Consider the following 18,449-nt stretch of genomic DNA (forward strand, 5'->3'; position numbering starts at 1 on the left):
TAGCCATGATCCTGACTCCTGCCCTACAGGGAAAACCTGCACAGGAGAGATGAAGGAGAGCCGGGGCCCAGCTCTGGGACACTTCAAAGGGAGAGAGGGCTTGGGATGGACAGGGCCTGATGCAGAGGGAGGGAGCACAAGCAGGGGGATCTGGCTATGTCAGAGCAGGGCATGGTTAGCAAAACAACCACAAATCCCAGAAACCGAGCGTGCCTCGTGCCCCAGCACCACAGGATGCTCACAGCAGCATCCAGCCATGGGGCTGGCACAGCAGGATGGGAGCCAGCACTGACTGTGGGTGCCAGGCAGAGCCAGAGCTCAAAGATTAAGGAACAAAACCTATCACCCTCTTCTGAATGATCTCACGAGTTACAAGGTCAATGCTCTTGGTCCTCTCTCAGGCAGGGACACCGTTTGACCTCGTGCTGCTGCCCTAAGCATGGCTGTAAAGCCCTGTCCAGCCCCAGCCAGGGTCAGGCACCAGCAGCACTTCTGCTCATCTCCCAGATCCCCATCAAGCTCCCAACAGAGCCTGGCGATCTCACTGCTAAAACCCCCCAGGACTGCAGGTCCCCTCCCCAGCAACCCCATCAATTCCATCACCATCTTCACTACCCGTGCTGGGGAGGAAAAGCTATTCCAGCACATCACCTGCCCTGCACAGATTTATAAAGAAGAGGAGGGAGGTTTCCCAAAGGTTCAAAGACCCATCTGTTCCTCCTCTCCTGTAGCTTCCCCTCCATCTCAAGCACCTCTCCGTGTTTCAGGAGCAGCCTCAGAAATCGATGCTCACTGAATCACAGTTAGATCCTTTGGTTTATTTATTATTTTCCCAGCTTGAACTCAAACCTCCTTCTGCACGGCGAGAGCAGGGGATGAACCACGCAGCGTTTCACAAGCACAAGCTCTGTGGGAGGGACGAGACAACAGCGAGACACGGGAAGGACAGGAGACCTTCCCTCCCAGCACATTGTTTCAGATACCACCAGGTTTCCAAAGGCCAGAATGGTTTGGATTGGAAGGGACATTAAAGCCCATCTCATTCCAACTCGCTGCCATGGGCAGGGACACCTTCCACTATCCCAGGCTGCTCCAACCCCAAATCCAACCTGGTCTTGGACACTTCCAGGGATCCAGAGGCAGCCACAGCTTCTCTGGGCATCCTGTGCCAGTAAGGAATGACTTGATGCAAGTCAGTGATCAGCTGATGGATGCAAGATCTGGGAGAAGAAGGTTGTCTGTGCATGCCTGCTGTTGAATAGGAGTTTTTCTGAGTATTCTGGATTTTGCATCGCCTGGGCTGTGCTCAACACACCAGCCCTGCTGCAATTCTCCCACGAAGGCCGGATGAAGGAGAAAAGCAGGCAGTTATCAAAAATCCCCGGCAGCAAGGACAGAGGGACACCAGGGCACACGCCCTGCTCTGATATCTTCACCAGCAATGTCTCTCCATCACCTTTCTGCTCATTATCTACCACCTTTACCCCAGCCAAGCATCCAACACTTGGATCAAGGTTGGATGTCAAGGATGTTGGATGTTCACGACAACATCTTTGAAACAAGGAGGCAGGACCGGCGGGTTCCCACCTTGGCTCTGCCCGCAGCGACACTGGGCAGCTCACAGGAGTTTCCACAATGGGCACCAGCTCCTTACACCCCCCACCAGAGGGATCCAGACCCATGGAGGCTTTCCCAAACCCCTGACCCCCGAGCAGAGCCCTCCCGCAGCCCTGCGCTCACTGCTTCCCAGCCGGGGCTCACCTCAGCCAAGTTAATTGCAAAGACAGCAGCGCCGGAGCAGAAAGCAACCAGCGGGGCTCTCTGGAAAAGCCAATTCCCACAATACAGAGCTGATGGGATTTCTGTGAGGAAGAGGGCAGAGAGGGGCAGGGGTGAGGGAGCTGAGCGTGTCCCAGACAATCGCTCCGCCGGCGCTAACCTGCGGATAAATAGCCAGTGCCGACATCTGCTGAGAAATACCTTTCCCGCTCCACACTGAGAATTGCAATCTAATAATATCCCAACTGCCCCCCCCCCCATCCTTCTCCATCCCTCCCCCACCCAATTACCGAGCCTGACATTATCCGTCATCTTCCCTTTGTGTCGGCGAGAATCCAAACGCAGACGCCGGGAAATTAATAATAATTGTTGTGTCAAAATGCGGGATGTAATCAGGATGCGGCGTGGAAGCTAATACAAACACAAACAAATGGTATTTATCCTCCCGAAAGATCCCTCCCCTCCCTTCCCAAAGGGCTGCTGATGATAATACTCATGGAAGAGATGAATCAGTGCTAATATAGGGATTAGGAATAGATCCCAAACCCCAGCCTGGGCTGCAATCAAAAGGAGCGCTCTTAATTGAAATTAGAGCTGGGATTTCGGTGCCTCTGCAGAGATGGGTTAAGCCCATCGGGGCTAAACAGAAGGGAAAATAAAAATAGCATCTTTATTCAAGAACAAGAAGGTGGGAATGAGAAAAAAGATCCTCTCTGGCTTCGACACACCTGGTTTGCTCAGTCTTGGCTTTGGAGCTGGGTTTTGTCCCAGCACCGATTCCCGCAGGCAGGGCAGAGACGATGCTCCCGCTTTTCCCTCAGGCATCTCTCTGCCTTTTCAGCTCAAGACGGGTTCAGAAAGGATATTTCAAGATCAAACCACACCTCCCATGCTCTGAGGGGACCCAGGGCAAGCTGAGCTCGGGGTCCTGTTCCCGACTCTTTCCTGAAACTTTTTACCACTCTGCAAGTGAAACGTGCTCTTTCCCCCGATGCTCACGCCAGCAAAGATAAGTGTTCTCGCTTTCATTCCTTTTATTCAGAGGCACAAAAGGAGAGGAAAAGACCACCTGAAAAAAGGCACAACTCCTGCTTTTATTGCTGCTTCATCTCCCACATCCCTCTGCGCTCCAGGGCCACCTGGACTGATATCCTCGGCAGTAAAAACACAATTTTACCAACCAAGCCCATTTGAACCATTTATTCAGCGGGGCTGAATTCTTCCCAGATCCCAGTCCCAGGCAAGAGGGATGCTCAGGAGCCAGGTGCTCAATGGTTTTGGTGAGTACGGACTCCTCTTACTGACTCTCTCCCAGCTCTACGCATCACCCTGAGTGATCCCTCCCCGTGGATGTTGCTCAAAGGAGTCTAACATACATGAGAAGCAGAAAATGGGATCCAGGCACAGATTATTCCCATGAGCATATTAACAACTCCTGTGCTTTAATTCCAAATTAGATTTTATGTCTAAAACCAGGTTTCTCAATTCTTGGCTTGGGCACTGTGCCACTGTCTGTGCCTTCTGCTAGCACATACAAACCCAGACTGAAAACTGGCCCCAGAATAAATCACCCAGCTCCAAACCCTCCTGCTGCCAAAGGCTGGGATTTAGCCCTGACCTTCACCAATCTCTCTCCAGCCTCCCTCAGCCCAGTTGGGCAAAAAACTTCTGTGATTTTCTTTTTTTCCAGCCACGAAAAATCCCATTTCCAAAGATGAGGGACAGAGAGAAAACCCTGTATGAGCAGTGCAGACTTAATTCATCTCCTCAGTGGCAGCAGGTCCTTGAGGGCAAGCCAAGGGCTTGCAGGTCAGGAGAGACTCAGTGGAGTATGGCCAGTTAGAGATGACTTAGATGCATTCCCATTCCCTGCTTAAACTTTCTGTATCTCCACAGTGTCCTCTCCAGGAAAAGCTGGCCCGACAGCACACAAGTGTTCAAAAACATGAAGGAACAAATGGCAATGCTGTTCCTCACCCCAGGATGATGCCGTGGGTTTTACCAGCTGGCTGCATCCCGGCCAGACTTGGATTTATACCTCGAGGCTGCTGACAGCTCTGAGGACCCCGAGCTCACTAGATGGTTGTAACAACCAACACAGCGGGCACTGATTGGTTACACAGACACCAGAGGCTTGAAGACCACCCCAAAATCCCCCAGCAGCTTTTGTTTGTGCCTTCAATTACAAGTGCACCAGGATTAGCCATAAGAGCAGACTTTGAGAGCAGCTCCCAGCTCCGAAAAGCCTGGCTCATCCCACACTGAGCCACTGAATCCAGTACAGGTCTTGAGCCCAGTCCAGAGATAAATTGATTTTAAACACAAGCACGGTGTAGAAACTCAGCATTCTGCAGCCAGATGCCTTTGGACTGGTCTGCAGCTGGGCAGGGCAGCCCATCAGGAGTTGGGCATGTCCAGCTAAATGAGCTCCCCACGGTCACACGGCAGGAGCAGATCTGTCCCATCCAACTTCTGCTCCCAAAAACTTTATTAGCTGGTCCAAGGCAGGAATCTGGTTCCTCCAGCAGCAGCAGATGTTGATGCCTCTAGAAAAGCGCTGTTTAAGGCTGATGTGAAAGGTGCTTTGGCACTGCCTGTCTCCCTGCTACCCACCGGACACGAGGGCTGGAGTGCAGCCTCCACACCCCAAGGATGCTGCTGACAGAGAATCCCAGAGTGGTTTGGGTTGGGAGGGACCTTAAAGATCATCCCATTACACTCTCCTGCCATGGACAGGGACATCTTCCACTATCCCAAGTTGCTCCAAGCCTCGTCCCACCTGGCCTTGGACACTTCCAGGGATCCAGGGGCAGCCACAGCTTCTCTGGGCACCCTGTGCCAGGGCCTCCCCACCCTCACAGGAAAGGATTTCTTCCCAATATCCCATCTAACCCATCCTACCTCAGTTTAAGCCCATTCAGTGCTCCACCTAACAAGGCTCAGCAGAAAAGCAAAGACCTGAGAAGCCCTTGTCCCTCCTGCCACCTCTAAACACGCGCTTTATTCCCAAGCTGATTTGGCCGTCTGCAAAGCACATGTCCGCCCTGTTGGCATCCCAGGGGTGGCCATTATCCAGGTCCTCCTCCCGGCTCTACCAGCCCCTCGCCGAGCTGGAGTTGTCCCTACATGATCCCTCTCAAGTCACAAATTACGACGGCAGAAATGGAGCTGGGCAAGCCGCGGCGGCTCGGCGGCAAAAGCTGCACCCACGGCGGGGCTGGCGGCGGGATCACGGATTGGTGCGAGCATGGAAATTCATTCATATGAATTTGGAATATAATACCTGACACAAGATGTATCACTGCTGCCATGCTGCAATCCCAGATAAGGACACAGCAGTAACAGATGGAGGAACAAGGCACTTATCTTGTTAGCTGATGGATTTATCTCTCCTTCCCCCACCCTTCCCTACATATTCCATAGTGTGCAGAGAGCCACGTTCCTCGGCAGAGCAGCATATGGAGCACGAATTGATTTCTTCCTAACACCCCCTCCACACTTTAATTCAATAAGAGCTGGAGTGGCGGATAAACAGCTTGTTGTGCTAGGAAAATTTCAAAACAGTCAAGAAAATGTCAAACTGTCTTTTTTATGAGTGTCTTTCTTTTTTTCTTTTTTCTTTTTTTTTCCCCCCTTTTTTATTTTTTTCCCTTTTCGTTCCCCCTTCTCCTCGGATGTTCAGCGAGGAGCTCCATGTCTGGAGTGAGCAGTCCTTCCCTGGCAGACACCTGTGTACATCTCCTGTCAGGCCAGTCCATGGCAAAAGGTGGCTTTGGTCCCATCCTTGGATGGGAGATGGAAACACAGCGACTCCGGGTAGAAGATTAGGCAGATGGTTTCATCTGGCAGCTCCCTTAATCTCATTACTGGAGCTGGTGGAAGTTTTTAATGTGATCTCTCTTTCCTTCTCTACCCTCACCCCATTCAAAACGCCTTTTTCTCAAAAAAACCCAGACGTGTTTCCTTAGTGGTTTCTTTGTTAGGCACAGACTAAAATTTCTTTAAAAAACTATTCCATTCTTATTTTTGGTGTCCTCTCCCTCTCTATTATTTAGCTCTGAAAAGGAGGAATTATTAGAAAAGAGGAAAAAGCACAATTGGATGTTTTCTGGTCCTTGCTCAAAAATACGGAGCACTTTGGAAATGACAGGGATGTGTTTCTGAGGACCATAAGCCCCCTCATGTGCTCTTGCCCTGCAGCCTCCTTTGCCAGTAAACCCAAGCGAAGGCTGCAGCCATGGAGGTTTATTTAGGAATGTGGAAATCCAGCCCTGAGGGACACCAGCATGTCCCACACTCAGGGGTCCTTGCTGGCCTCCTGACCTCTCCCAAACACCTTGCTCCTGCTATTCCTCATGCAGCTGCCTGTTTCCTTCCACCCTATAAACCAGCCAAGAGCCTGAACTCTCTCCCAAACACACCAACCCCTCACTCCCCTCCTTCCCAGCTCTCCCCACACCTCCCTAGCTTGTTCTCCTGAGGGATTCTTACAAGGTAAAACCCTTCAGAACTTCTCCTCCCCATCCATGCATCCATTCAGGATCTCACTTCCCTTGAACTTCCCTGCAGAGCAGAGGCCACCACAGTCCCAAAGCTCAGCCTGGCACCACACGTGGCCTGAGCCATCCCTGGCTCTCAGCCCCCAGTGCTGGTGAAAACCATCTCCAAGTGGGTTTGGAGGAGGAGTTGGAGCAGTGAAGACCACTCCATGAGTCTGCTTTCACATTTTGAATAAATTGACATGAACACAGGGCAAGAAAAGGGGAATGTGCCCCCAAGTATGACCAAATGGAAAGCCAATGGATTCCCAACAGGAAGAACAGAAGACCTCACTTAACTGAAGGAATAAAAATGTGTTCCCTAAAAAATGTAGGAGCTGCTCTGTTTCCTTCAAAACTTCTCCTACAGAGTCTCAGCATGGACTCAGGAGCGACTGTCAGCCAGGCATGTGGGGGACACGCTGTGCACCCAGGGTTAGGTGCCATGGGTGGCCTCAGCACCCTGGTCAGGATAGGACACCGCCTTATCCCGCAGCACCAACGATAGCTTTTGGAGCTCAAACAAGCAACCAGCATCCACAAACCCCACCCCAGGACAGTTTCATCCACTGGGGAGCAGAAATAAAGACAGGCAGCAGCAAAGGGCTGGGGGCTGCACATCCCTGCGGGGTGAGTTCCGCTCCAGCAGCACCCAGACCGGCAGCAGCGCGGGCTGGGCACACGCTGTGCATGAGCTGGGATGCTCTGGGGGTGAAACGGACCCGCAGGAAAGCGTCCAGGGAAGGAGGGCTCTGTCCTGCAGTTTTCCACCTCCCGCCATCCGCCTGCTGCTGTGCTGGAAGGCGAGAGCCGCCTCCCCACCCCCTCTGCAGCAGAGTAGTGCAGAAGGCTGCAGGATCCTGCAGGGAGCCGGCGTGTTTAGCATGCAGGAGACAGCGCGGAGCAGAGCCCTGTCTCGTGCCACGGAGCAGCCGGCCAGGAGCAGCAAATTGCTGCTGGAAGGAGCCGGGTGCTTGGTGAATCCGCAGCCCCTCACTGCTCCCCCTCTTCTTCCCATTTAGCTCCTGGTTGCAAAGCAGGGATGGGGTTTGGTGCCTGATCTATCCCCGCCTCAGTTTCCCTCTGTGAGAGAATCCCACCACGCCTCTTGCTACGGCCCCAAACTGTCGGGGAGGAGCAGCAAGGATCACCCCTCTGCTCCAGAACCATCACCTCCTTGCTCCGTCCCTTCCTCCCTGCCAGCTTGCACTGGGCACCCACAACCCCAATGACAGTGGCAGCACCCAGGCACCCACGGGTGATCCATCCCAGCACCCAGGCACCCATGGGTGATGCCTCCCAGCCAGCACCCACCCCATGTCACAGCCCCACACTGAGCTCTCCTCCTCCACTGCCGGCTGGGGCTCAGCCCCTCCAAGCCTTACCTGCCACCAGTGTCCCCTCCTCGTCCCTTCCTCACCTGCCTCCATGGCCACCCGGGGAGGGGAGCAAAGCCGGTGACAGCACACCAAGGGCAGCTGGTCCCCGTTTGATGCCGGTGTCTCTGGTCAGCTCCGACCCCCCCCATCCACCTCCCCCTGAAAAGGACATGGAGAGCCCCTTCTGCCCCCACCCAGAACACTTCAAACCTGCCCCTTTCATAAGAAGCTCTCACCAAGCACCCAATTACAGCTCCATGAGTGAGGATGAAAAGCTGCTCTTGGAGCATCCTGTTTCCTCTTTATTTTTCCCCCTTTTCAAGGCTCCTTTTCCCTCCCTTCTCATGAGGTTAAAGAGCTAAAGACCAACTCAGAGGCAGATAATAGAGTGACAGCGCCTCATAAAAAAGCAGCCGAAGCTTTGGAGAAAGCTGGCATACGGTGCATTAGGGATTTCTGTCGCGGCAGCTGGGAGTAACAGTGACCCTCTGAACTCAATTTGCTCCACGGCTTGAAAACGAAGGAAAGCCTTTGGACTGTCAAACTCCTCCTTTGGCTTCCAAGGGAGGCTGGAGACTTTGAGCGAGCTTTCAGGGGCCCAGCGTGCCCCTCACCCTACGGCTACTGCCCTTGGTTCATATCTGGGGCTGGAAGTGGCATCCTGAACCCTGCAGGGATGCAGGATGTGGTGCAGAAGGGAGGATAACCCACCGGATGGGAGCAACGCCGAGCTGTGGAGATGTGGATTTATGCACTACAAGGACTCAACAGCCACCCGGCCCCAGCCCAGCGAGAGCAGAGGGACAAGGGGGGGACACGTGAAAGGTCGGTGCTGCATGGGAAGAGTTCGGTGGTGCTGCACAAACCCACCACTTTCCCCCTCTGCCTTTTTCTTCTTTCTTTTTTTTTTTTTTTTTAAATGAGTAGAAAATTCTTCCCACTACGCATTAGCGCCCAACGTAATGGTGCAAAGCATTTTTCATTTATCATCATAATGCCAGTCAAACGAACCCCCTAATAACATAAATGCAAGAGGAAAGCTATTAGAGTTTATTTGTGCAGTGGCTTTGAACTCGTCCCCCCTGCTCCATCAGTGTGACTGGAGGGCCTGGATGGAGCTTGGATCTTTAGGACCTTTTATCCTCAGCTAGCCAGAGCCCTTCCTTACAGAGCACTGCAACCCCACACAGGTTGCTGTATTGGTTGAATTATCAAAATACCTAAACACCCAGAATAATCCATCGCAAACAGGCACTGGAAGGGCTCCAGGTCAGGTTGGACAGGGCTTGGAGCAACCTGGGGTAGAGGAAGGTGTCTCTGGGGTAGTGGAAGGTGTCTCTGTCCATGGCAAGGGGTGAAATGAGAGCGGCTCTGAGGTCCTTCCCAACCCAAACCAGTCTGGGATTCTCCAATCTTTCGTGCCTTTCCATAGGTATGATGTGTTCCAAGTCAAGGCATGGGGGAACAACACACCTGGCCGTTGCTTACCTGCAGCTGAAGGTCCCCAAACGCTTTGCCTGTTACTCCTCCCATGCACACCTGAAAACAGGCATTTATTTTCCACAACACACAGTGCCTGGAGTCCCTATCCCAGCTCTGCACCTCTGCCAAGGACCATCAGAGCATCTCTGCTCTGCCCAGACCTCCTCCTCTGCCACCCCTGGATTGTACAGCTTTGGGAGAGCAGTGCCATGAAATAGCTCTACAGATGCTGGTGAGGCTCATGCAAGAAAACTTCCCTATAAATAAAAATACTTGGAAAATTCAAGTCATTCCTCTATACAGCTCTTTGCTCTCCTTTGCTGCAGCCATTCCCATCCTAGGATTTCACCAAAAGGACAAGAAACAGCCTTAGGTTGCTCCAGAGAAGACTTAGGGAATATTGGGAAAAATTTCTTCATGGCAAGGGCTGTCAAGCCCTGGAACTGCCCAGGCTGCCCAGGGAAGTAGTGGAGTCACCATCCTTGGAGTAGGGATTTAAGACATCTCCTCCTCCACTGCAGGCTGGGGCTCAGCCCCTCCAAGCCTTACCTGCCACCAGTGTCCCCTCCTCGTCCCTTCCTCACCTGCCTCCGTGGCCACCCGGGGAGGGGAGCAAAGCCGGTGACAGCACACCAAGGGCAGCTGGTCCCCGTTTGATGCACTTGAGGACACGGTTCGGTTGTGGGCTTGGCAGTGCTGGGGGAGTGGCTGGACTTAGTGAGCTTAAAGGTCTTTTCCAACCTAAACTATTCCACGATTCAGCGATCTCTCGCTCCTGCCTTGCGGGTCCATCCTCATCCTTGCAGGTCTGGCCCTCGGCATCCCCCATCCCCAAGATCTCCCAGCACCACTTGTCCCAACAGCTCTCATCCTACAGCAGCCCCGTCCTGGAGCGCCTGACAAAGCATTTCATTTTATACACAATAATTTCCTCATTAAGCCGAAATTAAATGCGTATTTCAAAACCTACGAGCGAGAGCAAACTGTTCAGTCTTATGCTTTATTAAACAAAAAAATCTTTGTGTGGAAAGAGCTTTGGTGCCAAATTACAGCCCTGCTGACGGGACCGAGCTATTCCCAACTGTGCCGTAAGCGGCGAGTCGGGATGTGCGGTGCCGGCAGAGAGGGCCTGCACTGCAGAGGGAAACCTGGCACCCTCCTGACAAATTAGTTTACTTGTTAAGAAGCCTATTTCACTCAATTTCAACAAATTGTTGTGTTTAGGGGGAGGGGAGGGCAGGGCAGGGCAGGGCAGGGCAGGGCAGGGCAGGGCAGGGCAGGGCAGGGAAGGGAAGGGAAGGGAAGGGAAGGGAAGGGAAGGGAAGGGAAGGGAAGGGAAGGGAAGGGAAGGGAAGGGAAGGGAAGGGATCATATCTGGGGCTGGAGGTGGTATCCCATCCAGGGAAGGGATGTTGCAAAGCAGCAGGAGCCCCTGTGCAAGGGTAACCTTCCCTCCTTCACCAGGCTGCCCACTGGAGCAGGGAGGATTGACTGTACAGATGATATTAGGAAGTGTTTTGTGGTGAGGGTGGTGAAACACTGGCACAGGTTTCCCAGAGAGGTGGCGAATGCTCCACCCTTGGAAAGAGACAAGGTTAGGTTGGACAGGGCTTGGAGCCACTCGTCCCCACTGCTCCACCAGTGTGACTCCCTGGATGGAGCTTGGATCTTTAGGACCCTTCATCCAAAGTTATTCCTCAGCTAGCCAGAGCCTTTCCTTACAGACCACTGCAACCCTGCACGCGTTGCTGTGTTGCATGAATTTCCAGAATAAATACCTAAACACCTGAAATAATCCATTGCAAACGGCCACTGAGATGTGTGGAAGTGTTCAAGGCCAGGTTGGACAGGGCTTGGAGCAACCTGGGACGGTGGAAGGTGTCCCTGCCCATGGCAGGGGGTGGCACTGGATGAGCTTTAAGGTTCCTTCCAACCCAAACCATTTTATGATGGGATAGCAAGAAATCCAGGCTTATTCCAGGGTGGAGAGCAGATGCACCCTGTGGTGTAGACTGGGGACGAGGCTCATCAGTGAAGCACATCTGGTGGTGTGGAGGAGCATTCCCTTGCCAAACCCATCAGGTAACACCAGGGATCAGGCTGAGCTGCTGGACCAGCCCATCACCTGCCCACAGCCAGCAGCCATCAACCATCTCCCCCTCTGCTCCCACAGCCCTACAAAGCAACAAAAATAACCACTGATAAAATCTAGACGTGTTTCAAAAGCTCCAGCCCCACCTCTCAGTGTGCTCTCCATGGGCTCTGCATCACAGACTCTGCAAAGGGCTTCCCTAGGTGCAGCAGGAGCCAAAAGGGGTGGGAGGCAAAAATTGGGTGGAAAGAAGATGACATGAATTGAGAGAAAGGATCAGGGCAGAGTGGGGCTCGGAAGAAAATAAAACCCAGCGAGGCAGACAGAGATTAATGAGTGTTTCCCAGATATGATAATTTCTGGACATCCATTAAATTTAATGTCCTCCTGGGCTACTGGGAGGCACTGCAACTCTCTGAAAGAGGGGAGAGGTCCTGGGGGGCTCAGTGGGACCCCGGCACGGCCATCCCACCCCACAGCACCTCTGCCTGAGCTCCTGGGTGATGTATTTTCTATCACAGCGCAGCTCAAACCTGTGTGTTTGTGCCTCCCTGCAGCAGCACATCCAGCTGTCACAGCTGGGCGCTGGTGACACATCCCTGAGGACACAACAGCCTGTTTAGGGAAGGCGTCTGTCAGCAAGCCCGTGTGCTCCCTGCCAAGGTGTTGGCACGTGGGGACATCGCTGTGGCACCCACAGCCCTGCTGCCACCAGCTCCTGTTCCGCCACCTCCACGGAAATGCCAAATTGCATCCTCTGCGAGTGGCTGTCCAGGCATCAGCCTTCCATGCTCCAGAGAGCACCTGGGGGGAGGTCCAGCCCCCAAATCCCCGTGTTTAACACCAGTCCAACACATGAGCCAGCCAGCGTTTAACTCCACCTTGGTTGGTGCCAGCATAACCAAAGCAACACCCACTTGTGGTGTCTCAGGCACAGCTGGAGGGGCAAATCCCTTATTCTCACTGGACTCCAAGGGAATAGGATTGTTTTCCTGAGTTATTTCAGACTGGACCTGTTGTTGCAGTCTCAGACTTCACTGGGAGTCTCTTGATGCCATCCAGCCACTCTGCAACATCTCCGTGTTTGTATCCAAGCCCCGCAGGAACCACACCTGAGCTGCCACAGCCTGGCCTTGCTGCTTTAAAAAAAGCTACCACAAATCCACTGGGAAAGGAGACTCCCACATGCTGTCTCCACAGAAACCACTCAGTCATCAGATCCCAGGTAGGTTTGGGTTGGAAGGGACCTTAAAGCTCATCTCATTCCACCCCCTGCCATGGGCAGAAACACCTTCCACTATCCCAGGCTGAGTCCAACCTGGCCTTGGACACTTCCAAGGATCCAGGGGCAGCCACAGCTGCTCTGGGCACCCTGTGCCAGGGCCTCCCCACCCTCACAGGGAGGAATTTCTCCCCAAAATCCAATCTAAACCTCCTCTGCTTCACTGAAGCAGATGGATGTGCTCCAGCAACCACCAGCACTCCCTGCTGAGACCCCTTGACTCGTGACTGCAGCTCCTCCCCAGGTCTGCTCTCTGCTCCCAGGCAGACCTGTAGCTCTGGAGCCAGAGAGCTCACCCCGCACTGCAGTCCCTGTCAGCTCCCCACCAAGATTTGTGGGCTGTGTAGAATTCCTTGTTGACATTTAAAGGTCTTGGACAACAGGCCCTACACATCTTTGTTAGGGAGGACGGGATTCACTTCATCCAAATCTGCTGCCTTAAAGTTCAGAGTCAAGTGTAAGATATTTTTGCCTTCTCAGCTCTGGCTCAGTGACAAGCAGCATGCCCAGGTCCTGTCACTGCCCGTGGGGTCTGTATGGCCACCAAAACCTTGTGTTCCTGGGCCACTGACACAGAAGACTTGGAAAAGGAAGCCAGCCCTTCCTACATGGACCTGGACACGTCTGTGCCACGTGGTTTGGACAAGCAGTGAGGTGACCAGGATGGCAGCAAGCTGCCCAATATCCTCATGTGGAGCAGGGCACAAGCAGGAGACAGGGAGAGCACGGAGAGGCTGAAAGCCAAGGGAAGGGGGTTCCATCCCTGGGAAACCCTTATCCAACCAAGGAGCAAGGGACAGAGACAGAAGGACAGACAGTACTTGGAGCACTGCCTGGCAGGGCATATTCCATCCAGCCCATGTTCCAGGGAAGCGTTTGGGAAGGCGCAGGGAAAAGCCTGAGGTTTCCTGCCTAGGAAAGAGGGACTACAGCCTTTAAGGAGGAAAGTAATTTGGGTGAGAGTGGTGGGGAAACGATCGAGTTCTCAACCCGATGGAAAGCCAGGGAATATGGATAATGGACTTCAAAAGCCAGATTTCAAAAAGTTCAGGAAGCTGGTAGATGGGTTCTCCTGGGAAAATAATCACAAAGAAGGGGAGAGCTGGCAGTTACTGAAAGAGACTTTATTACACACACAATAGCAGGCTATCCCTGTGCAAAGGGAAGGTAGGAATCCTAGGAAGAGGCTGCTGTGGCTGAATTCAGAGCCATTCAATGACCTGGGAATAAAAAAGGAACCATGAAAAAAATTATGGAAACAAGGGCTAATAATTAGGGATGGGTATAACAGAGCCATAATGGCACAGAGGGATAAAGTCAGCAGCACTAACATGCAAAACAAGTTTTAATTAGCAAGAGATATGAGAGGGGAATAAAAAGGCTCTTGGATTTGTTCAGAGGAAAAGGAGAAGGAATGTTGGGTCTGTCACCAAGCAGTCAGGGAAAGCATGTGGCAGAGATGCTCGGAGCCGTGTTTGATTGGATCCATATGAAAGCAGGTGTATGGTCAGCAGACAGCTCCAAATTTCATATTAACAGGGACATGGCTTTCGGGCTGGAGCACGGATAGAGGAGGGGTTAAAAAAAAATTAAACTGGCAGAGATTGAGGAAAGTCTCTGGAGAGTGATGAAAAATCGGGCAGAAACGTCACTGAGCCACCAGCGCTGTTCTTTGGGAGCTCATGGAGGCCAGCAGCAAGGGCAAGAAATCTTCATATCTTTAAGTAAAAAAACCCAGAGCTGTAGGCAATCAGCTCAGCTTCAATCACCGGGAAGATACTAAAACAAACGATGAAACTATCATAGCATGTAAGGCCCGGGAATTTAATAAAGTGAGAAAAAAACCCCACATCCACCACCAACACGAGTTTGTCAAGAACAGATCATGTCAAACCAACCTAATTTCCGCCTTGACAGGATAACTAGACTTGGTGGATAAGAGGAAAGCTGTAGACATGATATACCTTGACTTTAATAAGGCTCCTGATGCCAGTCCCACGCGGCACCTCCGAGGAAAGTTGAGGAAGCACGGAGTGGATGTAATCGCTGAGGCTGGGGGCAGAGGGGAGGAGGGATAACAGCCTGTTGACAAAGCGCTCTCAAAGAGTGCTTATCTATTATTTACAACCATGCCAGGAGGGCAGCCTACAGCGGGATTCCTCCGGGGTCTGTCCGAGCCCTGCTCTCTCCGACATTTACATTTAACTGCTTGCGTTACGGAGCCGGGAGAACGCTGATTAAAATCTGTAGACGATGCCCAGCCAGGAGGAGAGGGGCTGGAAGGGTTCTGAGGGTAGGAGCAGAATCCCAAATCTCCTCTGGAAATGAGCAGTAGGAAATCAAAGACGGACAACCGTGGTGCGACACACTCAGAGAGAAAACATCGAACACGTGGACAAAAAGGAGAGGAAAAACCCAGGGAACTGGGGTGTTAGAGCAGCCCCCAAATCATGGAGGATTCAACCTGGCCACGGAAGATGACAAATCTTAACATGAGTGTTGTAAAAAGGACAAAGGAGAATCGTTTTGCTCCACTTGGTTTAAAGCAAGTGCTCAGCTGCAGGACTCCAGCCCAACATGGACACAGGGTTCTCAGAAAAGTAAAGGCCAAGTCACTGCAACTTAACACGTTATCACCTCCCCCCGACCCGTGCTGACACTTTGTCTTCGTTCCCAGCACATCTGGCTGCCCTGAGCCCGCAGCTGGAGGTTCCCTTTCTTCTCAGATCAATCCAAAGTGCGTTTGCCACAGTGCAAGACACACATCTCTAATCGATGTGGAGCAATTGATTGCACGTCCCAGCCAGGACGAGCCAGGGTGAATCCGTGGAATAGCAATGAAATGAGTAAGAGATGCAGACAACTCCAGAGAAAGATGAAAGACACCGGGGTTTGCTTTGTCACTAAAAGAGAAGATTGAGTAAGAATTGACAACTCTCTTCCCTTACATAAATATCATACGAAGCAGGAGAATAATTATTTGCCACATCCCTTCAAAGAGACAGAAGAAGAAAACACTAATTTGCAATAGAGATTTTGTTTGGGGACTTGGAATAACTTTGAGGCTCGTGAAACCCTTGCAGAAGGGCTCTATCACCAGAGGGCAGCTCAGCTGCCCATGATGCAGGCCCCACATGTGCCCAACCCCAGTGGAGGGTGAAATCAGCTGCGATCCACCCAACCCTCACCCCACAGAGGTCATCCACCGCCAGACTATGACACAGGAATCTCTCAGGGTCCACAAAACTGTTGCAGCAGCAAAAAATCTGGACCACAGACTGTTCCCTCCTGCTGGCAAGTCCAAGACCTCTCTGTGACATCCCGGAGACCCATCTGCGAGCTCCCGCTCACCAGTGGGAGCAAGGGCTCCACCGTCTCAGACAGTGTGACCCCACAAATCACAGCGAGACACACTCAGCACTTTTATTCTTTATTGTTACAGTTCAGACAGCTCCATTATTTATCCAAATTACTTATTCATGTTCCATTTCCAGGGACAACCTGCTGCACTGGATAGAGCGATCATCGCCTCTGCTCTCCACTCTCCCCCACGTCCCGTCCCACTTTAGGTGGTATTTGGCCACGCTGCTACCACTGTTTGTGTAAGAGCGTTGACTCTAATTAGAGAATCATTCCATCCATCCCAGGCCCTCTCTTGCACCACCCAGGGGTTCTGACAAGGGGAGGATTGAAAAAGCTCAGCCCAAAATGACAGCTAAGCCTCAGAGAGTGACTGACAGAAGCACTGAACGTTTCCTGAGGCAATTCAATCAGAACAGGTTTTTTGGCCATCGTTAGAAGCTAAACCAATTCAGACAAATATCACTCCTACCTGGAGGGACAGCAAGGGCTCATCATTAAGAGCAAGGTGGCAGCTGGCCTGGATTAAACAGAGCTATCCAATGTATTTCCATATATCGCCCTCATTTCAAGGCTGTACCTCAGAGGGCAGATGGACCTTTACACTCTTGCCAAGATTTGAAGGCTGGAAGGTTACCCTGACGTGCTGTCTCCAAGCTTAGATCACACCCTCTGCTCTCAGGCCAGACCCCAAGCACAACTCTACCTCCCACACAAGGCCTCTTCACCCAAGCTGAGTGGGATTGGTGGCTCCTGAACCCACCCAGACCTGGGAAACACATCCTCCTTCTGTTGGGGGGCTCAGTTTCCCTGTCTGAAGCGCTGACATTAAAGTTCCACCTCCATGACAAAGCATTTAGAGGAGGAGAAGTATTCCTAAGGGCAAAACATACAATTGCCAGAACTTGTGACTGCTCCTCTGCCAAGGCCCAGGTGGATCCAGCACATCCGGGTACCATCAGCATCAGCTCCAACCCACATCTGCAACATCTGTCCTCTCCACCACACCTCCCTATGGCACGCACAATTTCCCCAGGAAAACACTGAGGTGAAAGGAATTAAAGAACCCCTCAGAGCAACTGAGTGAATCCCCTAACAAAATGGTTAACTCTTGTGAAATCGGGGGAGGGTTCTCCAAGGAGCAATCACGAGCGGAGCAGCCGCCGAAGGAGGCTGCAGACAGCACTCCAGACACACATTCCTGACTGTCAGACAGCCAGGGCGGCACCCCACAGCGATGGGTGCTGAGCACCGCGGAGACACGCAGAGAGGAGGGTGCTGCCAGCTCCAAGAACCGACAATACTGAACAGAATCAGAAAGGAGGCATGGAATCACAGAATGGTTTGAGCTGGAAGGAAATCTAAAACTCATCTCATCCCACCCCCTGCCCTGGCAGGGACACCTCCCACTATCCCAGGCTGCTCCAAGCCCCCTCCAACCTGGCCTTGGGCACTGCCAGGGATCCAGGGGCAGCCACAGCTGCTCTGAGCACCCTGTGCCAGGGCCTGCCCACCCTCCCAGGGAACAATTCCTTCCCAATATCCCATCCATCCCTGCCCTCTGGCACTGGGAAGCCATTCCCTGTGTCCTGTCCCTCCAGCCCTTGTCCCCAGTCCCTCTCCAGCTCTCCTGGAGCCCCTTTAGGCCCTGCCAGGGGCTCTGAGCTCTCCCTGGAGCCTTCTCCTCTCCAGGTGAGCACCCCCAGCTCTCCCAGCCTGGCTCCACAGCAGAGGGGCTCCAGCCCTCGGAGCATCTCTGTGGCTGAGCCAGAAGCACTCTCAGCCCCGAGTACCGGGTGCAGCAATGTTTAGCCATTTGCTCAGTATTTCACCACTCTTACTTAAATTCTAACTAATAAAAACCACAGGGCAAAAGCACAGATAGGATCATCTATCACAGATACGGATCAGAGACAACCTCACATGGCCAGCACTGACCTCCTGTCACCACCACCACCACTCCCAGTTCCTCACCCACCCCCAGACATCTATTTCCAGGTCACTTGTAGAGAGCTACAACAGGTGCAAAGTCCTAAGAAATTACATTTAATGCATGAATACCCCCAGCTCCAACTTCCAACCTCTTCTCCGAGTTGTCCTTTGAGGTGCAGGGCGGCGGTGGCTGAGAGATGCTCTAATCAGTGCATCTAATTTCAAGCAGTGTGAGGACCATGTTATGCCTTGGGATAAAGGAGAAAGTCTGCCATTGAAGTCAAAGAGAGGTAGGCACTTCGGAAGCTGGAATTTGGCCTCAAAACTAAAAAAGCCACTAAACTCAAATATTAAAGTGCATTTAAAAACATAATAAGGCAGATTAGCAATCAAACCAAGCGGCTCACGGGGGGACTGATAAGTAGGGAGGATTCTAGAGGCATATATCACCATTGAAAAAAGGCCCAAAAAGCCTTGTTTAGAGTAAAAATGACTTTTGATCCAAAAAAAAAGCATGGAAATGCAGTTTTTCTCATGCATTTTCCATGAGAGAACAAGCCCAATCAGCCTTGTTTTAAGCAGCGATGCCAAAGCTCCCAGCTGGA

At 52.3% G+C, this 18,449-nt stretch overlaps 1 protein-coding gene across 2 annotated transcripts in view; it reads right to left on the reverse strand.

Annotated features, from left to right (window-relative positions):
- Positions 1–18,449, reverse strand: part of LOC104692205 (protein CEPU-1) — a 352,613-nt gene that overhangs the window by 313,430 nt on the left and 20,734 nt on the right. Inside the window, exon 1 of one of the 2 annotated variants that reach the window (XM_039564743.1) lies at positions 2,070–2,106. The exons of the other annotated variant lie outside the window; for it this stretch is intronic. Within the exon in view, the coding sequence (XP_039420677.1) occupies positions 2,070–2,091 (22 nt within the window). The 5' untranslated portion in view covers positions 2,092–2,106. Of the gene's footprint in view, positions 1–2,069; positions 2,107–18,449 lie in introns of those variants that run through there. 2 annotated transcript variants of the gene reach the window in all.

Source organism: Corvus cornix, chromosome 24 (genome assembly GCF_000738735.6).
Source record: "Corvus cornix cornix isolate S_Up_H32 chromosome 24, ASM73873v5, whole genome shotgun sequence".
Taxonomy (NCBI): domain Eukaryota; kingdom Metazoa; phylum Chordata; class Aves; order Passeriformes; family Corvidae; genus Corvus; species Corvus cornix.